The sequence below is a fragment of the Dermacentor variabilis genome, chromosome 5 (genome assembly GCF_050947875.1).
Source record: "Dermacentor variabilis isolate Ectoservices chromosome 5, ASM5094787v1, whole genome shotgun sequence".
NCBI lineage: Eukaryota > Metazoa > Arthropoda > Arachnida > Ixodida > Ixodidae > Dermacentor > Dermacentor variabilis.
This window is the reverse complement of record NC_134572.1, coordinates 45667506-45693914: the sequence shown is the minus strand read 5'-3', so window position 1 is coordinate 45693914 and position 26409 is coordinate 45667506. Positions and strand designations below refer to the sequence as shown.

The window sequence follows — 26409 nt, the reverse complement described above, 5'->3', positions numbered from 1 at the left end:
ACAAACACACCAATTATGAGATCCCAAAGAAAACTTGTGATTCTAATGCTGAATTATGGATAATGCAGAGTAAACATATTATCAGCAGTTAGATAGCCAAGCACCGCTAGTGCCATCAGAAGTGCTAATTTTACACAAACAAACGTAGACACACCTGTAAAGACAACAATCAAGAACTGGTTTACAGAATGCAACATTTTGCTCGCACCACACTGCGATGATACCAGTGCAAAATAAGGTTTCGTGTTATCGTCCATTAAATGATTGAGCAAGTTCTGGGCACGTCCATATGAAAAGGGCAGGCAGCAGTGGATTTTAGCAATGAGAGGCCAAAGGTAAGCACATCTCTAAGAGAGCCTGCCCAATTACAGCTGCACCTCAATATTACGGTCAAACCCGGATATACTGAATCTGATGGGGATCACCAAAAAGTTCGATATATAGGCAATTCTATATATAGAATAAAGATTTTATAGAAAAACTTTCGAGGGGATTTTACAGCTGTTCGATATGACAATAATTTGTTATATGTGGGTTCGATATATCCGGTTCCGACTGTAGCATAATACAGTAAAACCTGAAATGTTTCTTCGACATCAACATGCTATGAATATACGCTTATGATGAATACCAGATATAAGTAGTAGTATGCGAATACTTGAATATCACCGAATCGAATGTAGTGGACATCTGAATAATTTGATTTGCGAATCAAATATTCAATATTTGCAATGCACAAAGATAATGTGCGAGGTAATCCATGATGGCTGGCAAAAAAATTCTCAGGATCACTGACTGTGTGTCTGGGTCTTAACATGAGCAAAGCAGGTGTCTTAAGCAGAGAAGACTGATCACGTTCAAAGCTGTGAAAGAGGGATCCTTTGGTTAATAAAAGGCAAGAAAGTTCTGAACGCCAGCTACCTCATTTGTTAATCTCCGCATTTCTCAGATGGGCCATCTGCAGTGCAGGTGTCTGTGTGCATTGCAAATATTCGGTGTAGAGACTTGTGCAGTGCCACATGCCGTGTGTGCTACAGAGCCTCTCGTGCTTGATGCCACTGAAGTGAGCGTTTCACTTTGTTCTTGGAGAGCACCCGTTTTTCTGTTTTCGGGCCTCCCTGGCTAGTGTGGCTGCGAACTGTCACTGCAAGTGCTCCCGGACACCAACCCAATGCGGGGATCGCACACACAGCATCCAAACACTGCAATTCGCAGAATGGTGCTACGTCTGATCGGTTCACCTCTGTCAGTACAAGGTTTGTCTGTGTCAGCAGGACCGATTAAAATTAATTCTGATGTTTTACATGGAAAAACTACAATATGATTATGAGGCACACCATAGTGGGGGACTCTGGATTAATTTTGACCACCTGGTGATCTTTAATACGCACATGGGACTTTTTGCATTTCGCACCCACAAGAATGCCCCCACCGCAGCCAGGATTCAATCCCACGTCCTCAGGCTTAGCAGCGCAACACTGAAGGCACAATGCCACAATGGCAAATGACATAGAAATGCTAATGCGATCGACGCAGACGGAGGGGAATGGCAACAAAAGCAGTGCGTATTTCGTAAAGTGTGAAGATCAGACCAATTACCTGCTGATAGACATGCAGATTGTGTTGGATACGCAGCAATGAACTTCACGCTGCTTTTTCAACAATCGTCCGTCTAACCCGCACACATTATCTCAGGATCAATCACTGATGAATTAGCCGTACGAACATATTAGCGGGAAGCACTTCGCGACAGCTTGTGGCTTGTCACATCGGCTAGCCTCACAAGTACAAGGATAGGTTCTATCAGCTGAGCAACACCAGCTAGATTAAAGTGCTAAAGGAAATCCCAGCGTTTGTTTATTTATTTGTTTGTTTATTTATTTGTTTGTTTGTTTGTTTAGTTATTCATTCATTCATTCACATTTCCTGCAACACCATGAAGGCCTTTTTGGAGGGGGTATACAAACATACAACTTTCAAAGATAGTCATACAGCATGCAGCATGGACTCAACCTCTGGGATTAAAAAAAGAAAAGGATCGTACAATGTGAAATCACATCAGTCAATGTAAGGAATTAAGAAAAGCGAAATATGAAGAGCAGGTAACAGTAGCTAAGTGCATTAACTACATCAGATTTCTGACAATAGTGCTCGAAACTTTACCTCGGAGTGGCATTCTATTACAGAGTGAGGCAGCTTGTTCCACTCACTGATGGCATGTGGAAAAAAAAGAGCGTTTGAAGACATCAGTACGACACTTTGTTTCACGGATCTTCCATTTGTGGTCGCATCTTCTCGATACAAAGTGTGGTGGGAGCAAATATATTGTAGTGTTAATGACTATTTTATTGAAGTAAATCCAGTAGAGATGTTCTAGCTTAAGTCGTAAACGGCGCTTTTCCAGCGAGTCCCAGTTAAACTCTTGCTTCATGCAGCTACTATGGACATTAGAGCAATATTTGTTTACGACAAATCGCGCTGCACGATTCTGAATACGCTCCAGCATAGCAGAATGGGTTCCGACTTGAGGGTCCCAGACTGCGCAGGCGTACTCCATAATAGGCCTGATGTTTGTGAAATACAAAATTTCCTCAACCTTCTGAGGAGCGTCTCAGAAATTCCTCTTTAAAAAGTTCAACATTCTTGCTGCCTTTGACGATATATATTCACTGTGTTTTTTCCAAGTCAGGTCAGCAGAAAAATAAACCTCAAGATATTTATAATCGGTTATCTTATTTAAAGGTTGGTCGTTTAAAAGGTAGACAAAATTGGAGTGTGACTGTGCGTGAAAGAAACAGTAACATTTCACAGTATTATTACAGAGGCACGGCACACTGTGCCATTTGAGATAATGGATGTTCCAGCCCATGCAGCGCTATACAGACAACACTAGTGTACTCTGACACTTGATTACAACAACAGTACTGATCCCAGTTATATAAAATTTTTGATTTTTCAGGAAATACTCAATACATAAAATAGCTGCTCTGAGACTGAAAACTGCCAACTGCCTCAATAGTCAAAAGCCACCTACTGATTAAGCAAATCAACTCGGCATAAATCGGTGAAGTACGCAATATAAGAGCAAATCGTCATCCACGCTTTGTAGCCTTATGCTACTGCATCAGGCAAATGCTAATTTTGCCTTCAACCTATGGATTAAACTTTCAGTGATGGAACTGCACACAGTGCGTGCGAGTTGAGTTGCACTGTTGAATGGCAACTCAAGTCTTTATGGCATAAACTGTTCACTACGTTTACTCTGCATCATGGCCACGTCTAAGACATCGGTGCAGAGGCACATAATGGACTGAATCAAAGGGTCCCGTGGCTACCACCAGATCTAGGGGGAATTAAGCCCTGTAGATATGGAAGTGACAACAATGACTTAATTTGTAATTTGCAATTAATGAGTAATTTGCAACATTTGGTTCCACTGAAATGCAACACGGCTTGATCGGCTGGTTACCCAGAGTGCGAAGTGCCTCAGAAGCAACTCTCGTGTGAAAGGCAATGAAGATCACACATGAAGCGCCAATGCAACCAAAGCATATGCCACAAAGGGATGCTCCAGCAAATTTCGTAGACCTACCAACCGCACATAAAGAAAGCACCAATATCAAAGGTCAATGAAAACACCCATTTAACAATTAACCACATAATAATGTGCCCCAGCACAACAATTATGGCTTGCACACCAGCCCATCCCCAAGAATCCTTTTTGTGGGAAAATAACTGTGGCATCCTCCATGTTGCTGCTTTGATTGCAATTCTAGGAACTGAGCTTCGCAAAAGATATTAACACATGTGAACAGGAGATAAGGTGCAGTAAGGCACCTTACCTTAATCCCTAACACAGTGCAGAGAGAAAGTGTGCCTTAGGGAGAAGCACGATGTCTTGTTTGACGCATTAAATGCAATGGCTGATGGAGTTGGCCTAGTACTACAGCACTCCTATGCATGAGACATTCAAGCAGGTACCTCCACTGTTCGATATACGCGAGCTAAACTCTCATAAAAACATCCGATCTAGAATTAAACAGGCCCAGCTGTAAAACACTGGTTACTGCAATAAATGCACTGCAAAACGTTTGAACAGTGCAACCGTCTACATCATGTGACACTTGCACACGTAGCAATACACTAGGCTTTCACTCACATTCAACAGAAATAAAATGCTCACCTTGAGGCCTCGCCAAAGGATAGGGTAGTAGGCATGGTACAACATAAGAGCAAAGGGCCCGTGCTTTCTCTCAACATGCAGAACTTTCAGAAACTGAAATGAAAGAAGAGGAACATGAGCAACAAAGTCTTATATAATGTGCACGAACAGACAGCAGAAGCTGAGGACATTTTCCTAGGGACTGCCTTTAAGCACATGTTCAGCTATTACAGCTTCACACTCAACATATACAGCTGGCATGAACACTTTGTACAGAGCCATGGTTAAAGCGCCAATGATAACCGCTTCAGTGCTATCATACTCATTGGGCGCAGATCCCCAACGAGCATTATCATAGAAGAAACTGGCACTAGGTGATTACGTGGAAACATCACAGGCCATTCCAGAGGAAGTAACAGAAGGGAAGGTGATGATGACACCGAAGTATTTCAGATGACTAAAGTACAGTTAAAACCTCAATATAATGAACTTCAATATCGCAAAATTCTCGATATAGCGAAGTATTAAACTTTTCATGGAGCTGCATCATGTTCTGTATAAAGTTCGGGTGCGATAAGATTTTATAGCACCTAGTGCACTTTGTGCCTAAGGTGTGAGTGAACATGTGCAAGGGTGCGACAAGCAAGATAGTGGCTTCACGAGTACTGCTTTCCCGTGCGAGCAGAGGGAAAGAGGGGGAGTGGGGCGAGCTCACAGTAACACAATCAAGCGCACACGAGGGGCGAGGGGGCTAAGTTGGCATGCTCGCGAGTTGGCATGCTTGCATCTCGGCCGTGGCTGTGCATGACTAAGCGCAGCTGAGCACATACGCAGTCGCGCACCCTGCTTTAGAGGTAATCTGCGGCGTGTGAAAATAGTGGGCATGCTGAGATGGCGTGCCATCATGTAAGCAGGCTTCCCGCACATTTAGTATTGGAGGTTGCGTAATGTCGAGCTTCGGTGACTCGGAGCGAGAGGCAGACAAAAGATTCATTCCCCGCTGCTGGCGCTTTTCACAGTAGCATCATCCCAGTGCGGCAATGCTCTATCAGCCACGGGGCCAGAGTGCACGCGAAAGCGTGGCTGGCTTCAGTTATACCTACTGCCTGTGTGAGGATATCGTCGAAGTGGCATGAAACCGTATCATTTGTCGCCAACTCCCAAATTCATCAAAATTGCTTTCTCGTTGAAACTTGGCTTTTTTTTTATTGCCTGATAATTGGGAAAATTCTGCAGCCCCTTTCCATGCAAGAAAAATCAATCGTCCACTGTACTCAATTGCACAAAACGTTGAATTTCAATACAACAAAAGATCAATATAACAAAGCAAATTGCCAATTTTATTTACTTCGTTATATCAAGGTTTAACTGTATTTGCAAGTCGGAAGTGAAAGTTGAGCAAGTTTGTAGGAATTCATGTTACTGAAAGGCAGTAACACGAGCTTCCTGGGCGCTCATGTTTGCACACCTGGCTTTTAGCAACGTGAACCTGGAAGTCAGATTCCAACATGAAGACATTAGAAAGACCTGCTATCCCCAGAACAAAGCATCCAAAACATTAAACCACTTAATTATGGAACATAATCCTTCAAAAATTCGTTCCTGGTTCGAAGCATAGACGATTGGAACAATTTGCCACATGATATAGTAGAATGTACTGATTTACAATCTTTTGTAAAGGCTGTTGCCAATTATTTGTAAACGTTTTATTGTTAGCTGTTCCCAGTTGTTTCGGCGCGTTACTTTTTTGTTGACCCATATGGTGCTATAACTTATTCATTGTAACTCATGTTGTTTGTTGCTTCAAATTTGTTTATATGCTGTGCCTTCCTAGCCTGATTGCTTTGTATTGAATTGTTTAAACATCTACTAGGTCTAGTTTGATGACAGCAACATAACCGCAACTCCTGTCTTGGCTTGTGCTGACAGTATGAATAAATAAATAAAATAAATAAATAAATAGTCTACTCGCAAAAGTGTATATACTACAAATTACCAACTGCATGTGCACACAGAAGTATGGTGTGGTTTCCTTTAAAAAGAAAAACTGATGGATACCTACTTAAGTTAATTGGACAAAAATCAAATCGAATTGAAAAAGAAATATTTTGAGTCCCTGCCTAGAAAGCAAGAATGGCAAAAAGCTTTGTCTGCTTTGCCCTCTACCATGCATTTGTTTGCCAATGTGCACCAATTTATTAACACTACCACCAAAACCAGCGCTATCAGAAGGCTTCAACGCTACTTTTGAACCAATGTACTCAGCGGGTGAATGGTTGAATGAATGATTGAGGACCTTAACAGAAGTGTAAGAGAAGGGTTGAAGATCAAAATGCAGAAGATAATGTCCAACTGTACAGGATAAACCAAATGGCAAGAGAACAAGAGTTCAAGATTGCAAGTCAGCCTCTAGAGTCTGAAGGAGTATGTTTATCTAGGTGAGTTACAAACGGGGGCCCTGATCATGAGAAAGAAATTTACAGAAGATTAAAAATTGGTTGGAGTGTGTATGGCAGGCATTGCCAGATCCTGACTGGGAGCTTACCACTACCACTGAAAAAAAAGGTGTACTATCAATGCATTCTACCGGTGCTAACATATGGAGCACAAACTTGGAAGTTGACCAGGTAGCTCGAGAACAAGCTGAGGACCGCGCAAAGCACAATGGTATGGCAGAATGCTAGGTGTAATGCTAAGAGACAAGAAGAAAGCAGTGTGGATCACAGAGCAAACGGGGATAGCCGATATTCTAATTGAGATTAAGAGGGGAAAAATGGAGCTGGGAAGGCCGTGTAATGCGTACGATGGATAACAAGTGCCAAGAGAAGAGAAGCGCAGTCAAGGATGGCATAAAACTAGGTAGGGTGATGAAATTAGGAAATTTGCAGGTGCAAGTTGGAATAGGTTGGTGAGGGGAGGGGTAACTGGAGATTGCAGTGAGAGGCCTTCTTCCTGCAGTGGACATAAGATAGGCTGATGATGAGATAGGCTGCTGGCAGTTCATGCCCTAAAAACGGGGTGCGAGCTCTAAATGGAAAAGGACACCATCTAACTGGGTCGTACACTACTTTTCAGAACAGTACGAGAAACAGAGCCACATGTAAGTACCACATCTGGCATCACCGTAGCCATTTGAAGCATACAGTGACTCCACAACAGCGAGAAGATAGCCTAGAAAGCATTGTAATAGAGCACGATCAAGATGCAATAGTAATAACAGAAACATGGCTGAACCCGGATGTGACTGATGTTGAGGTAACGCCCCTCGGATATTCCATAATAAGAAAGGATCGGCGCATTAGAGGGGGTGGGGTAGCGATACTTCTCAAAATCAACATTCTTTTTACAGTACTTAATGATCCAAGCAATCTCGAAACAGTCTGGATTAAAACTACCTTGAATGACCATAATTTGCTAATCGGCAGTGTGTACCGGCCTCCCAACTCCCCTGTAGAAGTACTAGAAAACTTGGAAGCCTTTATGAACTTGCACATGCATCCAGATGACAACATATGCCTTGCGGGCGATTTTAATTTGGCTGGAATTGATTGGGCGTCGAATTCTTCAGGAGGAACCGAAGTACGGAGTTCTGATCAGTTATTAAATATTGCATTTAATTATAACCTGACTCAAATTGTGTTTGGCTTCACAAGAGTGGGCGCGGAAACTTCAACGATTTTAGATCTTGTTTTCATTTCAAATCGCCTATGTTCTTTTATTATGAGCTGTGACATCGAGGACGGTATTTCGGACCATAAAATGGTAATGACGTCTTTAAATTTGTTACATTTACATTACATTTGTTACATTTTACATTAGCCAATGATGTATCTATTTTAGATTACCTCGAAGTCTCGTTAGATAAGTTCCTAGGTCTTGTCCACTCTGGCGCAAGCGTGGACGAGCTATGGAATTTCTTTTCATACGTGGTCGAGCACTGTGTGGGAAGCTTTGTCCCAAAACGTTTAAGAACAACCAAATGAAAAAATCCCTGGATAACCAGAGAGATAATTCATGCAAAAAGAAAGCTAAAACGGAAGCGAAAGTAGTCTTAAAATAATTGCCAGCCAACTGACAAAAGCTGCATTTCTAGTATGAGTCGCAAATTAAAAAGGCTAATCAAAGAATCTAAAAATAGATTCTATAATGTCACATTACAATCTTTTCTGAAAAACGCCCCCGGTAAATTTTGGCGATATATTAACCCCCCAGCTGCTTCTTGTTCGCATGAAACTGGAGATAGCGCTCTAAAGAAGGCACAGTATTTCAACTCTTTCTTCTCGTCGGGTTTCACACGCGATAACGGCTTTCTGCCCGATTTTACAGATGAATCTCAAAGGCCGTCTTTTCAAGATGTAAGAATTGATGAACAGGGTGTATTTAACCTCTTATTCCACATGAACACTAAAAGAAGTACGGGGCCTGACGGAATTCCTAATGAATTTTTACAAAGGTACGCAGAGTCGGTTTCTAAATTTCTAACTAATTTTTCAGGCATCTATTAAGCAGTGTTCCTTTCCCAGGGCATGGAAGCGTGCTAAAGTTATCCCAATTCATAAAAGTGGCAGCAAATCAGACATTAATAATTATAGGCCGATCTCCCTTACTAGCACTTGTTCGAAACTACTTGAACATATATCTAAGCAATTATTGGTCTACCTTGACAACTACCATATATTAAACAAATGCCAACGCGGGTTCCGTCAGAGACTCTCTACAGTGACTCAGCTAATAGAGACTGTTCACGATCTCGCATATTCAATAAATAACCGAGGCCAAACAGACATAATATTCTTAGATCTGGCCAAGGCTTTCGATAAGGTGTCGCACCCAAAGTTGCTATTAAAAATTAGAACTATATTCAAAAACCCTCGCTTATCTGAATGGTTTTCGTCCTACCTAAGCCATAGAGAACAATTTGTCGCATTGGAGGAATACCGGTCTTCCTTTTCACCTGTAGAGTCTGGAGTACCCCAAGGAAGTGTATTGGGCCCCCTGTTATTTTGATTATTTATCAATGACATGCCGCACGACATTACAGTTCCCATCAGACTCTTCGCAGATGATTGCGTATTATATAACCATATCGAATCAGCTGCCGATCAGACGGATTTAAATTCAAATTTGCAAAAGGTTAAAAAACTGGTTTGACAGCTGGCAAATGGTTCTGAACTCTGACAAAACGGTTTACATGTCTATCACTAGAAAACGATGTATTATTGATTACGATTATTCCATTGAAGGTGTCGCGTTAAAGAAAGTGTCAACATTTAAATACTTGGGTTTAAAGCTTACCTCGGATTTGCATTGGAATGAACACGTTGATTACGTATCTACCAAGGCCCAGAAAGCCTTGTGGTCACTTAGAAGAAATCTGTATAATGCTACCCCTGAAGTAAAATGCCTGGCATATAAAACTTTTATTCGACCGGTTATGGAGTATGCAAAAATGGTGTGGGACCCATACAGTTCATCTAATCAGCCTAAGCTGGATAAAATTCAGCAGCTTGCTGCACGGTTTATTTTTAACAAATATCGTGGCACCCACTCTCCTACCCAGTTATGTGAACTTGCTGAACTTCCTTCTCTAGAGTCTAGAACTGAGTATGACCGTTTGAAGCTTCTTTTTCTTATTATTCATGGCCATGTTAAAATTGATAAAGATGACTATTTTCACTTCTTTCCTAGTAACTATTTTCGTCATCGCCACAGTACGTATGTCCCTCCTCCAATTACTCGCAATGATTGTTTTAAATACAGCTTCTTTCCGAGAGCAATAAAACAATGGAATCCATTATCAGACTCAATAGTAAGGACGTCATCTTCATGCGATTTTCTTGAAAATGTCAAAAGCACATGCATACGCATACCATAACTTGGCCTCATGGTTATGGTGTACAGCTGGGTATTGTATTACATGCTGTATTTGCCATGGTGCTACTATCAGTGCATTCCCCAAAATGTACCTTATTTTCTTTATCGTGTAAATATGTGTGTGTGTGTTACATTATATATATATATATATATATATATATATATATATATATATATATATATATATATATATATATATATATTTGCCTGTATTGTGACCTACCACTCCTGTGATGGCCCGAAGTTGGGCTGACAGTATCAATAAATGAAATGAAATTACACAAAACAAGTCTAGTGAATTACAGTTGAACCTCGCTACAACGAAACTGACGGGGCGCGCGAAAAATTTCGTTAAAGCGAAATTTCGTTGAGGCGAAAACAGGCCAAAAACACTGTCAGGTTGGACCACATAGTCCCAAAACATCATTTATTTCCAAAGAAGTCGGTCAGCTTCTTCTGCTTCTTTTTTTTTGCCACGAGTGCAGTGGCGCGGCTTTCGCACTCGGTGAACAGTTGCATCGCGACGTCGTCATCGTGAGCACCGAAAAATCTGCGGATCACATCAAAAGCATCCATCACTTTTATTGCAGGTGGTGGCGCTAAGTCCTCCGCGTCGCTGTCATCATCCGATGATGCGTCGTTGTGGCGAACGCCCTCAATTATAGCTTCGTCACTCAGCTCCTCGTGAGCTAGCACTTCACTGTCAACAGCGATGTAGTCGCCGATGTGAACATCGGCCGGCACATCTCCGGAGTCCTGAAGGGCTGCCCATGCCGCATTGGCCTCTGTGGAGGGTGGAGCAATTGTACTGCAGCCTTCCTCGTCCGACGTGGAGTTCGCTGCCAGTTGAGCATCGGAGTGAAAGCCGGCGTGCACAAAACAGTTGTAGATGATACTGCGACTGGTTGCCGTCCACGCTGCTGAGACCATCTGTACAGCCATGTACAAATCCACTTCGATTGCCCGACCGGTGTCGATGTTTAACACCAGCCGCTGAATCAGTCGCTGTCGATAAGCGCTTTTAACGCTATTGATGATACCTTGATCCAGCGGCTGGATTAAAGCCGTGCAATTCGGCGGGAAGAATCTTACTTCCACGCTTTGAAGCTGAACGTCTTCAACGTTATGCGCTGAGCAATTGTCGATGAGCAAACAAACCTTACGTTTCTTTGCCGTCATGTCACGGTCGAAAGCGGTTAGCCACTCTTTGAAAACGGCCCGTGTCATCCAAGACTTCTTATTGGCAACATATTTGACGGGCAGGCTCTTGCCACCTTTGAAGCACCGCGGCTTCGCACTTTTGCCTATCACCAGTGGGCAGCGCTTGTCAGACCCGTCCATGTTGCAGCACAGGAGCACAGTCACACGCTTTTTGCTATGCTTCCCTCCGCTGCATGGCTGGCCCTTCATGTGAAGCGTCTTGGAGGGGAGGAGCTCGAAGAAAAGTCCCGTTTCATCGGCATTGTATATGTCTGATGTGGCATATTTCTCCATTAATTCCGGCACAGTAGCTGATGCCCAAGCAGATGCAGCGTCGGCGTCTGATGAGGCCGACTCCCCACACAGCACTTTAGCGACGATTTCATGCCTGGCCTTAAAACGGGTCAGCCACCCTGAGCTGGCTTTGAAATCATTGATGCCCAGCATACAGGCATAGCCAAGTGCCTTTTGCTGCAACATGTTTCCGCTGACCGGCATCTTCTTTGCGCGCACGTCGAGGAACCACGTGTACAGAGCCTTCTCAAGGTCCTCATGAGCCGCTTGCGTCAGCTTTTTCCGCTTCGCGGATGTCCCCGAAGAAAGAGCTTGCGCTATCGCGTCTTTCGACTTCAAGATCGTTGACAGCGTGCTCTGTGAGATGCCGAAGTCCGCTGCAACATCTCCCTTTTTCCTGCCACTGGATGCCGCGCTGATAATCCGTGCCTTCTCTTCAAGCGAGAGGAACTTCCGCTTTCTAGATGAAGTCGCCATGCTCGCATTCATTACAGCGCACTAGCAGCACAAGCACGAGTGAAAAAAACTAGGGCAAACGCGCTGCTGTTGCCAGGCTGCTGCGTCCTTTGGCAACGGATTGGTTGCGGCTCTGAATTGGATTGGAAGAAAACGGGAGCTTGCCCCCGCGCCTTGTCGCAAGGCAGCCAGCCCGATAGTCATCAACACCAAGCTATGGCGGTGATCATGTGCGTTTCAGTGAGTGGATTAGTTTGGTCCAGCGAATGTTTAGCGAAACAAAGCAGCGTGGGCCTATGGAAGTACATAGATGGGCGGCGATATGCTTGTTTTATTGTAAGATATATTTTTAAATCGAGCTTCGCATAGCAAAAATTTCGTTGAAGCGGAAACGCGCCCCAAAAATGGTTCGTTGTGATGAGAAATTTGTTCCATTACTTTGTATAGCGAGCTGACGGGGAATTGGAAATATTTCGTTGAAGCGAAAATTTCGTTGAAGCGACGTTCGTTGTAGCGGGGTTCGACTGTAGTACAAAAATCACACCCAGTCAGGTTAATAGGCCCACTTTGTACTGAAGTTACCCTATTTACTCGATTCTAACGCGTACCCGTTTTCTGCGACTAAAAAAAAGAAAGGAGAAAAAAGAAACACTCTCGACTGTAATGCACACCCCTTTGCCATGACCTTAGAAAAGAAAAGTCCTTTACAGTACCGCGCACCTCATTCTTTCATACAGAAATACAACTTTTTCTCATTAGGAAAAAACAAAAATTTACTCCAAATGCAGTAAAGTTGTGACAAATAAAAAAGTCAGTTTCGCCCAAAAGGCGAACCATCGATTACGATAGCAAATTAGTAGACAGCTATACGAAAAGTAAGGATAGTAGTTCTATTGGCCGTATAAACTTTTGAACATTCACTTACTAGCTAAGTTAACAAGCATAGTGTCACACGTACACAAGCAAACATGAATACATCTCACTTAATGACCGCGGAAACTATCAAAACGCTGGAGCAAGGAAGCGCGGTGGCAGGAGCTTTATGCAGCCTCTCGCTTCAATGCAAAATAAGCGACGCGAATGCAGTGTGGTGTGCCTAGATGCCTAGACCTGTCTGCTTCGCAGTTCGCTTTCAAGATAGGGGCCGCGCAGCCATGCCATACACAGCAGCTGCCAGTGTAGAATGCCCCTCCTGTTTCCGCCAGTCCTGCACGCAAGTTTCGGGAGCTCCACACGCCCGTGATGCGGCCCAATTTCCATCCGTCTCTGCACATCTAATCACTTTCCTTTTAATTGCAGCTTCATGATGAACTCTGCATGTCTTTGCAGTCGGCACTTCCATGCTGATAGAGCAAACACAGAAAACAAGAATACAGACTGTGCACTAACCTAAGCCGAAGGAAGCACTGCCTAAGCACACGTACTGCAGCACATGGAGGAAGCTACAGCAGATAGACTCAAAGTGCGTACGAAGCGGCCATTTTGAAACGCCAATGCCGATATGGTAACGCAGATTTATGGTCGTACTCGATTCTAATGCGTCCGCAATTTTTGGAACAGTTTTATCGGAAAAAGAAGTGCACGTTAGGTTCGAGTAAATACGGTAAATCTCGATATAACGAAGTTGGCAAAATTAGCACCGGAAAAAGCAAGATTGCACGAGAAAAAGAAAATAAAAGAAAGGAAAAAAAGGATACGGATTCCTCATATGTCGAGATCTTCACATTGGCAGTACGAAGTGAACCCAGACACACTCTCGCATCTACTTTGCCCCAACAGCTGATAGTTTTGCCCGCAGTAGCAGAGCGCTACCATGAAAAGCACCTGCAGTGGGGAGCAAATGTTTTGTGCTTCTCTCGCTTTAATGAGTCTCCGAAACCCAAGTTTATTGAACATATAGTACTAAATGCGCCGGAAGTCAGTGCACATGCCACATCATTTCAGATCGACCACTCTTACCGCTCACGACAGATTACCTATAAAACAGGATGCACACGCCTAGGTGATAGCCACGCGCAGCCGCGGCTGTGCTGGAAAAGGAGGCTCGTTTCAGCCTGCCCCCAACTCCCTCTCTCCATCCTATGCCCCCCTGCCTCACACATGATTGCATTATTGCATGCTTTCCCCTCTCCCCTTTCCCCTTGTTTGTACGGGAAGACAGCTCTCATTAAACCAGCCTCGTTCTCACCTCACTCTATGCTTTCATTTGAATCCAAAGCATAAAGTTCGCGAGAGAATCTTATCGAACTTGGACTTTAAGCGGAACATCTTCGGTGGTTGCTCTTGGTTGCGCAGTGGAACATTTAAGATGTGCTTGCGCAAGCAACCGCTTGTAATTAAACTATTCGAAACCACGAAGTATTCCTTCGTGGCAGCAGTGAAATTTCGTTATATTGAAATTGTGCATGAACACATCTCATTATATCAAGACTCAACTGTACTATAACAACTGTGTCATCTTTCACTGTATTACCATATTTTCTGTAAAGAAGATATTGTAGTGCGAGAGTAGCAACGAAGAACTGTACAAGGAAATCGGGTAACAACAGTGCTTGGCCAATCAGCATTTCCCTCACTCACCTTAAACAGGTTCTCATGGTGGCCTTCGACAAGATCCCCATTCACTGCCCAATGCATTATCTCTTGCATGTTTTCTTTAAGAACCTGCAACGTTAAACAGCAACATGGTGAAGAGCTGCAACCAACAATAAGGCAAAGGAGCTACCCAGCACTAACCACTGCAACAACACACAGAGTGAGCTGTGAAGGTAGATTCAAAGGAACCATTAAAGCAATGCTAAAAAGAACAATATGTGCAGCCAGAATGGTAGATTACACCAATACCACACATAATATACTCCCATGAATTTTATACTCCCCATTGAAAACAACCTATCTTAGGGCCCTATAACATAAAACTATTCCAATATGTTTTTTATTCCAATCTCCTGACGTCAGATTAGCGTAACCGCCGACGCAAGCATTGGGCGGTCACCAGCAGGGTTGTCTCAATAGAACAATCAAACGCTCTCCTCGTTCATAGGAGGTCACTTCTGTTTGCTTGAAAAACGAATAACATTGCCTACACTGAGCGGCTTGTCTTATCTAATTGGCTCACAAGAGGTGAGGAGCATGATCAAGTGGAGAGGGCTTCGATAGGGCCAATCCACTGCGCTGAACATCGTTAACCGGATGAAGAGGATAGTGCCAGTGTCTTTGATTGGTCCGCTTTCCCTTACTTAGCTTACGGTGGCTCTTCGACAATCGCGGCGGCATGCAACGGAAGCTTAGGAATGGCGCTAAAGCGGATCCTCAGCAAAGAAGAGTTGGCAGAACGAGGTCGTAAACGTGCGGAAAGGGCTAGAAAACACAGCCATGCAAAAAGTTTTATTACAGGAAAATAAACCCATGCTCTGCGGCAGGTGCGAGTAACCAGTGCCTGAGCGATAGGCGGCAGCCATCTTTTATTCTTTTTGGAAAGGGGCTGCCTGTGGCTATTCAGAAGAAAATTCAGTTTTGTTCAGCATATTAATGCATCTTTAATGTGTACGCGTCAATTTGACGTGGGGAGTTTTTTCGGTTCTGTGGCGTCGCGTGACAGGCAGGTGAAGTGCGTGCAGCCCGAAAACTTTTGACCACTAGCCAAGGGCTAATGGCGAAAAGGCGTCAAATCACAGGGTTCGTACACAATATTTGGCTGAAAATTCAAGGACATTTCAAGGATTTCAAGGATGCAAAAAGGCAGAATTCAAGGAGTGTTAGCATAATTTTATTTTCTCAGATAACTTAAGAAAGGAGCCCTATTTTCGCATTAATTTCTCTTTCAAGAGCTGTTATCTCCGCTTCTTTTTCTTTGGCTGTTCGACGGAAATTGTTGGCCTTGACAAGACAAGTCAGGTCAATTTTTGCTTCGGAGTCTTCTGAAAAGCGATCCGCTGACTCCTGCAAGCAATTAAGAGTTTTTTGGAGCTTTGTCTTTTGCCTGCTAACACAACCGCAGTACTGCAACCGATGGATCAGGGCATCATTGAGACCACCTGAAAGCTGTACCGCATGGCTCTTTTACGGCGCATGACGCCAGGGAGAGGTACAAGACTGATTTGCTTGGTGTGATCTATTTGCTGAACTTTTCATGGAAAGAACTCACGCCTTCAAAGGCTGCCAACTGCTTTGCACACACCAGCTTTTCCTATGCCACCATCAGCGACCCCGATGACGACCAGCCTGACAATGATCTGTACGAGGCTGTTCATAAAATTGATGGCCAAGAGGTAGAAAATGACTTCAAGACATTTGTGTTGGCCGACGCTGCTGCTCCCATGATCGCCCCAGCGACGGATGCGGAGATACTAACTGACACTGTTGGTGGCCTTGACCAAGACGAAAAGTCGGCGGATGAAGAGCCACGTGAACTGCCAACTATGGTGCAGATACGGGAGTACCTACGCCTTCTGCGAAATAAGGTTGAATGCATGGGCGGCAACCATGGCTTCGTGCATTGGTTGGTCAAATTAGAGCCTAACTTGAAACAGGCAAAGCTCACTGCCTTTATTGCACCTGAATAAAGTTTTGCTTCACTGAATATTGACTTCCTCACAGTTGTGGCCCAATTGAAGCTCGACTGCTTTAGCTTTTCTCGAGTGGTCGCTTATATCAAATTACTGCTCATAACAATCTTTCTTCGCCGTGCTGCTGGCTTCGTTATAACGAGGGATTACTGTACGTACACATTTCTCATGATCCACGAGTACACATTTCTCATGATCCACGAGTACACATTACTCATGATCCAAGTCGGTCCAATGGTTAGGTTTGAACATTACCTCAGCAAAGCAGCCCGATGCACTACCCATTCGACCAGTGATTACTCAGTGACCCAGGAAGGCAGGAGAACAGTCGCATCAGAACATGCATACAAACATCAATAGTTGGCCTCCGGAAAGTGCATGAAGTAGCTTAAGAATGATAATGCACTAAAACAATGAAAGAAGTGAACCCACTGCATACGACGTACTCGCACCAAACAATACCGAACAGTCCACCTTCCCACTCTGTTTACTAAAATATCTTGCACATTTTATTTACCCTTCCAGTAAAAGTTCGTTGAGAAGTATTTGAACACCATATGCGACACATTTTAAATATCATTACTTTCATCAATGCTTCTGATGCCCAATCTTGGCATGAACAACTGTGTACACAGTGCCTTACAAGGTTAATCTGACACCAGGAAGCAATAATGCAAAGCAAAGTACAAAGTATGCTATCTCACCGTTGCCTGCGGTGTGTCAGCCACTGCTTTCCACGCAGAGATATAGGCTCGGGCTAACACTTGTATCTGAGAGCTGAAACAGATTGGTGCATAGATACATTGGGTGTCCCAGGACACACAAATAGTCATTATTATCAGCCTTATTTATGTCGCAACCTCTGATCAGCACGGTCTTGCATCCTCTTGACTCCATCCCATGACTGCAACTTTCCTAATTTGATCACACCACCTAGTTATCTTGCATCCTTGACTGCGTTTACCTTCCCTACAGATTCTATTCTGCTGCTCCATTACATCACCCATCATCTGCATTACGTATTATATGCCTGCCGAACTATTTCTCTTAACATAGTCAATGCTGCAGCCACTTTCTGAAATTCTGATTCTTACGAGTGATGACTCACGAGTGGGTGACTGTCAATATTCCTTTTTTCGGTTAATTCGATCCTGATCAACGGTTTTAGCCAGCGCCTGTGCATTTCTATGGGGCCAAAATTTCGTTATTTCGATCCTTAAATCAGCCCTTGCTGGATGACTTGAACATGAGTAGTCGGAATGCACTCACCTGACCCCTATGGCAACCCCAATAACAACCCCTTTACTGGCAGCGCTTGTCTTGGCAGAACTTACGGCACACATTTTAGCTGCTATTGAAAACATTTTTGGCTTGCCCAGGAAGATTTTTCAAGCAATACTGGACTCACCCAATGTCTGATCAAAGTATTTACCAGATTCTAACATGCAGTCTTTGGTCCCCCTGGGAAACTGGACCAAAAAACAGCATTCACAGCATTTGTATGCTTTGCTGCACAAATGGCTGTATTGCGGCAAAGCTGACTTTAGGAAAACGAACCACCATGGTGCAACGCGCATCCTTGGCCACTTTTCATAATTAAAAATCGGGTGCACTTTGGATTTTTGGTTTGCTTATGAACTTTGGACACATTGAAAGCATGTTCACGTTCCATTCGGTCAAATAATGCCAAATGAAGCAGCAGTGCGTTTTGATGCTTTTGCTGCATTTTGTCTAATACAATTAATTTTGCAGGTCCCGTTAGGGTCGAATTAACGGAAATCAACTGTATCGGCTACAGCAGAAAAAAAAAGCATGTAACTGGATCATCATCATCAGCTTATCTTCATGTAAGCTGCATGACGAGGCCTCTCCCTGCAACCTCCAAATACCCATCTTGTGCTAGCTGATTCCAGCTTGTGCCTGCAAATTTTGTAATTTGCAATTGCGAGACTCGTTTCGACGCCACCACATCAAATGTGCACAATACCCTCTGGAGCTACCTGGGCATCACCCCATTAGCCTGTTTACAGCTGCAATTATCCGTGACTTCCCTCAAAAGCATTGAAGAAGCTGTAGCACTTCCCTTTCTACTAACGTGCAAGCACAAAGGGGACGTAGTTACAAATGTAGAGATGAGGGCGGAGAATAGGCAGTTCCCGTACAAGGGGTGGTGGGAGGGGGGGGGAGGTGATGTGAGAAGGCCAGGAAACCCTCCTACTATAGAAAAGCGGTTGCAGGGAAACTGGATAAGCTTAAGTTCCAGGTACGGTACAGTACATTCCTGCTATTTCTGAAAAATAAACACGATGCAAATATGTCAAGCAGACAAATTATGCAGGGCATGCAAAAGCAGAGTCGCATTAATTAAAGCGCAATGCAGGGTCCAGGCTACACTACGGAAGTGGTCGACCATCAAATTAACACTTTTGTGCCCGTCGCGGTAGCTTTGTGGCTATGGTATTGCTAGCGTTGTGCATTTGGTCCCGATGCGGCAGCTGCATTTCGACGAAGGCAAAATATAAAACGCGTGTGCACTTAGATTTTGGGACATGTTAAAGAACATCATGGTGTCAAAATTAATCTGGAGTCTGCCACTACGGCATGCCTCATAATCCAATTGTGGTTTTGGCATGTAGAGCCCCAATGCGATGTGTTCTGCGAGAGACAATGACATGCTCAAACCCTCTCGGAGGTTATGAAATATGGCACACAAAACCTCAAGCAAACACTTGCTCCCTGTGTGTTCTGTGTACTATGCAAACAGCAGTGATGCACGTAAGGTAACGTTCAACATCAAATCACCACTCTCGTGCTAGACTAAATGTTGAAGAAAATAAGTTTTTGCCATCAACATCACCGCTAATTATCATAAATCAAAGCAACTAGCATAGAAAGCTTTGCTTACATCAGTTCATACAGTATGTGGGACCTGCATAATCTTCTTGCTTAATATCAATTACAATATACCCGTTTGCTCTCCGATCCCCACGATCACTCTCTTCCTATCTTAATGTTATGATTAACCTTGTTCATTCCAGCACTTTCTGTACAGTCCTTAACTTGTTGTCGAGCTTCTTTGTTAACCTCAAATTTTCTGCCCAATAAGTTAGCACCGGTAGAATGCAGTGAATGTACACTTTTCTTTTTAATGATAGTGGTAAGCTCCCAGTCAGGATCTGGCAATTCCTGCTGTATGCACTCCAACCCATTTTTGTTCTGTAAATTTCTTTCATGATCAAGGTCTCCTGTAAATAAATGACCTAGATAAACATGCTTCTTTACAGACACTACAGGCTGACGGGCTATTCTGAATTGTTGTTCCCTTGCCACACTATAGAAAATTATCATTGTGTTCTACATATTATTCTTCAACCAAACTCTTACACATCTCAGTTAAGGTCCTCAATCGTTTGTTGTAATTCACCCCCAGTGTTGCTAAACAGGACAATGTCATCTGTAAACAGTCATTTGTAAATATACAGCAATCCTTACAAACCTTGTCATGTTTGGCAAGGCACCATCCACTGCCTTGTATATGCCGTTAGCAAGGTCCTTGTGCAGTGTCAGCAGAAAGGAGATGAACTTCTTTCCCTGGAAAAATAAAGAGGGGGGGGGGGAGCACATAAGCTCAACAACTCCAGTCAACAAAGAACAATGGCATAGTCAGCTGTGGTTCTCGATTAAATGTTAATGACAAAACTGCAGCATTCTCTACACTTTTGAAAATATAGCAGAACACTCAAGAGAGAAAGAGAACAACTTCAGCTGCAAAAAGTGGGTTCGAAACAACTTTGCTTCTAGCTGCCTACTGGTAGAGATGGTTGACCTGCTTTCAGACCTGGCACTCTGCTTTCTTCAGAATTGAAAAATTTGAGGAAAGACTTGCATCTTCATACTTCTGTCAAATACTCAGTAGAGGGTTTGTACAGCTCTCGGAGTCAAAAATTCAATGATATTCATGAACTTTGAAAACTCTGTCAAAGAGTTTTCAAGGGTGCAGAGGGACATCCCATGAAGCAATTTTTAACTAATGTAGCCAAAACACTATAGCAAAACTTACATATAACGAAGTCTGTAAAATTGGCAAAGCACTTCGTTATATCAATTTTGTTATTGAAATTGAACCTTCTATGCATATAAGTACAGTCGCTGACGTAATTTTTTTGCACTGGAGAGGCAAAATTGTTGAATTTGAGAGTCCACAATAAAAGGTAGTTTCATTCAACATTGGCGATATCACAGCAGCAACAGTATGAGACGAAGCCTGCAAAGCTTTGGTATCCATTCCACTACCACAACTGATAGCATCACCCACATTGGGACCCAACGCTGATTACTTCCAAGATAAGGCATGAGGGCCACATAAAAAAGCGAGCCACCACATTTGTTATTGCGCCATGCGCCCGATATAGCGCGATTTTTCCTCATCATCAGCATCGCATGCCTTTCTCCCTTCCACTCCTCAGGAACAAGTCAGACAGAATTGACAGGGAATGGGAGAGAGGTGCGAATGGGTGCAAGTGCAATCAAAGGCAAGCGGCGAAAGTGTGTGGCATGCAAGCAGGTTCAGCGGCTAGCATTTCTTTCCTTATCTTACTGTGCCACTGTTTCTAAAGTGGGGAGCTTGCTGGGTCCATGCTGATTCACCACAGAAAGGTGGTGCAAAAATTGATCTTAGACTGCATTACAGTGCAGGCCACTTATAACGTAACCGCTTTTAGCACGGGACCGGTTATAGCGTGGGTTTTTTACCACCGATATATCTCTAACAGAACTCAATGTATAGGCGGACCGTTTATTGCGTAGGAACGCGAAGCAGAATACCGGTTATAATGCGACTCCTTTAAGCGCGAGACCGTGAAATTGCCACATGGAGCACAGCCTTTTCTTGGAGGCATTGAGCATGGCCCGCACAGCTGCACGGTTGCTGGGCGCGCACAGGCAGAGAAGGGGGAGCGTGGGCGGGCGTGTGGAGATCAGCGGCGAGAAACGAAACAAAAAGGAGAAGGGCAGGAGACTTTAGAGGAAGGAGGGCGAGTGTTTTCGTCACTATAGCAGCGTCCAAAAAGGGTGCGTGCTGTGTGGAGTGTGGGGTAGAAGTGATAGCGGCGACAGCGCAGCCTTTTCTTTTTTCAGTCTTTGTTGCATTTGGTGTGCGCACATCGTGATCTCGTCGTGTCGTAGTTCTCCTCTGTGCACGTGTGTTGTCTGGCTTTTGTCACCATGGCGTCGGCAGCGTCTTCAAGCGGTGTGAGAAAGAGGCATGCCTTATTGCTGGGACATATAAGGGACATAGAAAGTGGGCTGAAGAAGGCGTCTGTGGCGGCTAAATACAGCGTTTCCGACACAACCATGTCGACCGCATACAAGAACAACGACAAATTGTGGCAGCAACTGCAGCGAGATTCGTCTTCCCTGTCACAGAACATAATATGCATGTCAAAGTACGAAGACGTGGATGCAGCGTTCTTCAGATGGTTCCGTGAAGTTAGGGCTCAGAGCATACCAGTGAGTGGCCCCATGCACCAACAAAAAGCCAAGTTCCTAGGTGCACTTTTAGGTGACGATGACTTCAATCCACTTAATGGATGGATCCAGCGATTCAAGGATAGCCATGGCATCAGCTGCAAAGTGGTGTGTGGTGAAAGCGGTGATGTCAACGACGAGTCCATCAAAGTCTGGCTTCACTTAAATTTGGAAACCAAGCTGTCCACATATACAGACAGAGACATATACAATGCCGACGAAGCTGGTGTATTTTATAACCTTGTGCCCAACTGCACTCTTGCGCAGAGAGGCGAAGCCTGCTGTGGCCACAAGGCCGCAGAAGAGTGCATAACTGTGTTGTTCTGCACTAACATGGATGGAAGCAACAAGCGCTGCCTGTTTGTCATTGGAAAATCAGCAAGGCCATGTTGCTTTGAAAAGTGAGAGCTCCTACCAGTGACATACAAATCTAACAAAAAGGCGTAGATGACACAAGACACGTTCACAAGCTGGCTTTAAAAGTTCGATGAAGACATGGTGGCTGTTACGTTTCACCTCCGACGTGCGGTATAGCCGGCGCGGATGCAACGGACGCCGGGACTTCGTTCACAGCGGCGGACATTTTGGCCAGTTCAGCGCTGTCCCAACGCCTCCTCCAAGCACGTCCAGGCATGTTTCAATGCCACGTGTCTTCGTGTGTGTGCGTGCATGTTGGTGCCCACGCTTGTCAATGCGCGGCAGCCGGGGAGAGGAGCTCCCCAACTGTGAAGCGAGGAGGTCTGACCGGCGCCGGCCCGGCGGATGCGTCACTTCTTGTCACAACGTGTCCGGGCCCCGCCGTCACGTGCACCTCTATCGAGGCATTCCTTCTTGCCCTCAACTCCGAGAGTATAAAAGCAGCTGGCCCCCGGACGCCAAGAGAGGAGGCTTCGAATTCTTCCATCGAGTAACGTGCTCTCCCGTCTCTCCACTTCGGTCGACCTGACCGGCCGCTCTTTTGCGATGCTATAATAAACAAGTTGTTCTGTTAGCAGTCGACTCATCCTTTGCCAGGACCTTCGGATGCTTCCAGCTGTGCCCCAGGCCGCCAGGCCAACGCTACTCTTGGGGCTTGCGACCCAGATGCAACATGGCAGAGAAGCGACAGGTCGTGCTCATTCTTGACAATTGCACAATCCACAACATCAAGTCAAAGTTGACTGCAGTCAAGTTAAAGTTTCTGCCTGCCAACATGACTGCAAAATGTCAGCCGCTCGACCAGGGTGTCACTGCAACCGTAAAGGCACTTTACAAAAAACACATCTGCGAAAGAGTTTTGCCGAGCATGCAGCAGCAGCAGCAGCCTCTTAAAGTGAATTTAAGGGGCGCGTTTGATATGGTTGCTGGTTCGTGGTGGCAGGTAAAAGCCAGTACAATAGGCAAGTGCTTCAACAAACCAGGCTTCGTGCGCAATGCAGAGGCTCTTGACGCTGATGAGCCGAGCGACAATGTTGCCGATGAGATTCAACACCGACGACATGTGGTCCGGCCTCGCTGAAAGCAAGTTTGTTTCCGCATATGTCGATGCCGGTGAGTTGGAGCTTCCTGGCTGCGAGGAAGCGAGCACAGATGACACGACCGTCACAGCGATGTGCGGTAGCACGGAGCTTGCATCCGAAGACGAGTCGGACGACGATGTCGACCCGTCGCCAGACCCAGATGTCCCGTGCAATGACGCTTCGGAATACCTTAGGAAAGTAACGATGTACTGCGTGAAGAACAGTTTGAGTGAGTAAGCGCTTCAGCGCTTAAAGGGAAGCTGAAACACTTTTCGAAAAAAATGAGTTCTCTGCGGCATTCTACAGTTTTGAGTCCCCTGAACACGAATATCTGGTTCAAAAAGGGCAGGAACAAATGCAAGCGGCTGTTTTTTTTTATGAAAACGCGCACCAGCGCCTCAGGGCATCGCACGAACGCCGCTGTTGCCCGTGATTGGTCGGGGCTGCTGTGACGTCATTCGCGGCAGTCGCCGGTCGGCGCCGCCGTTTCAGAGCGTAGCACGCTGTTCTGCTCTGGCTTCATAGCTGAGTTGTAAGCATTATGGAACAATCTCGCTGTCTCGGGCAGCTTGTATTTTCGCCGTACATGTTCGAACCGACAGCCGATACGGAAAACGATGGCGGCAGCGACGACGTAGAGTGTGCCAACAGCGAGAGCTATGTGTGCACCTTCTCGCGCGTTGGAAATCTTAGCTGGTACGTATGTTGTTTTTTTTCATGTAGCTGCATGTTCCAATGACGGGAGAAAAAATGTGCTAAAGTGTCACAGGGAACTTGCTGCTGGAAGAATGCCGAAGCACTAACTTCTCATTAGATTGTAAACACGGGTGCAATTCCGCGATGTCAAGCACCTTGCCACTGCTTGTCTAAAGTCCCGTGGTTTTCTGAGTGTTGGTACACGATTGCGAACATAAGTGCCGCGTTTCAAAGTGCACACATGCAGTGCTGCGAGGTACAGTCATGGAAGTTGCTTATCATACACATCCAGATCGAGATGGTCAGGGGGATTATATGTGCAATATTCAGAATATGGTTCGACGACTTTGCAATTGTGGCTCGATCAAGAATTGGTATGCGTGCTCCATGCTAGTGTTGACATAAAGATATTAGGCAGTTTTAGCACCGCCGTGTGGTAAACACGATAACTGCAACCGTACGTCGAATGTTACTAGGCAAGCCTATACTCCATTTCATACCTCAGGTGCAACGCTGTGGAAGCTACGCACGAAGTCCGGTCACCAAAATTTATTACTGCGCGTGTTTCCGTCTATGCTTCGCAGCATGCCAGCGGCGTTTGCTTGCGCGAGCATGCACGTGAAGCTGCCGCGACAGGCTGCAATTAAAAAATGCCGAAAAGAAAATTGATTTAAAAGAACGTGTTAGCAGCCGTATAAGTACACGGATTGTTTCTATGGGTAAATTTTTTTTTTTTTTGTTCAGAACTGAGCTTATATATGAAACATTTTCTCAAAAATTGGGTCAAGAAACACCAAACTTTTTCTAAGTGCGAACGCAGCCACTGAAAGAAGTATCTCAAGCCTCCACAGCGTTGCACCTGATGTATGAAACGGAGTATAGCAACGCTAGCAACAACGCGTTTCCGCATTTGTCGTAAGGCTATCCGGCTATCGCGGAAATGGTCCGAGCACAGCACAGTTGATTTCGTCGGCACGAACTTATCTCTCCTCACCACACTGCGCTGCAAGCCTCTTGTCCTTCGGGAACCTGTGAAACACCACATCGTCTCGCCCGCCTGTGTTCGCGCAGCCGAATGCTGCACAGAGCGAGGGCATGTTGGGCGCCCTTGGCTGTAGGCACTCACGCAGCACAGAAGGAAAGAACAGTTTACGAAAATAGCAAAAGAAAACAAACGTGAACGGCGGCAGCGGCAAATCACTCGTAGCGTCGTTCAGTAAAGCGCAGGACGGAAAGAGGCATGCCAGCGCATGCCAGCACACCGGTCCGGCAGCTCGGTCCCCACGAGTGACGTCACTCTCGCCGGTTCTCTCCTCTGGCAACCACCTCACCCGGCGCTCCGGGAAGCGATGGGGGCGTGTCCGCGGGGGTGATTTAGAAAGCGATTTCCGCCCCTTATATTAACAAAACGAAGAAAAAAATTTCGGAACCGTAAATTATTAGGTCTGTTCTTCCCTATCCCAGCAATTCATGGAAATTGAAAACCATTTCAGCTTCCCTTTAAGTCTTGTAGAGGACAAAATTGTTTGAAGCGCTGTTAAAACAAAAATCTCCACACGAAAATAACAGCGCTCTTCCGCTGATGCCGCATTTGTCAGGAGAACTTGGTTTCTGTGCTATGCTGCGATTGTGTTGCATGTGTGTGTGAGTGAAATATGTAATAAGTTGAGCTTGAAAGGTGGGTGGTCTGTTTGGCACAGGGAAAAGCAGAAAAAAGCATGCTTTGGTTATAACGTAGCACCACTTATAGTGCAGATCTTTACAATTCCCGCGACTTACGTTATAAGCTGTCTACACCGTACCTATAAACTCAAGTGGTTTCAAGGAAACAAAGGAATACAATAAGAGGCCTCAGGGTTGCTTGGCATGGGACACCCCAAATGAACCTATCAGTGATGTTATTGTGTTGAGGGGATGCCCACCTTCCCAGCATTAAATTTCTATGAGACTGGCCAAACACTATGCAACATGCACAAAAAGATTTGACTGGCACGTGTACTGTGTTAGTTCTGTTGCACTACCAAAGTAGAAGTGGTGCCCAGAGGGTGCCCGAGAGATCGCTGGCAAATCTCCAGAGAAATTGAAGGACAAGCTACCAACAGCTAAAATTTTAAGAAAATTGAAAATTTAGATG

General features: G+C 44.8%; 1 protein-coding gene across 2 annotated transcripts in view; it reads right to left on the bottom strand.

The window, feature by feature from the left end:
* Nucleotides 1–26409, bottom strand: part of LOC142582506 (condensin-2 complex subunit G2-like) — a 111541-nt gene that overhangs the window by 63185 nt on the left and 21947 nt on the right. For both annotated transcript variants that reach the window (XM_075692314.1, XM_075692316.1), the window contains exons 6-9: nt 20051–20145; nt 17259–17331; nt 14567–14650; nt 4184–4276 (exon numbers count right to left, since the gene is read on the bottom strand). In XM_075692314.1, the coding sequence (XP_075548429.1) occupies nt 4184–4276; nt 14567–14650; nt 17259–17331; nt 20051–20145 (345 nt within the window). The remainder of the gene's footprint in view (nt 1–4183; nt 4277–14566; nt 14651–17258; nt 17332–20050; nt 20146–26409) is intronic.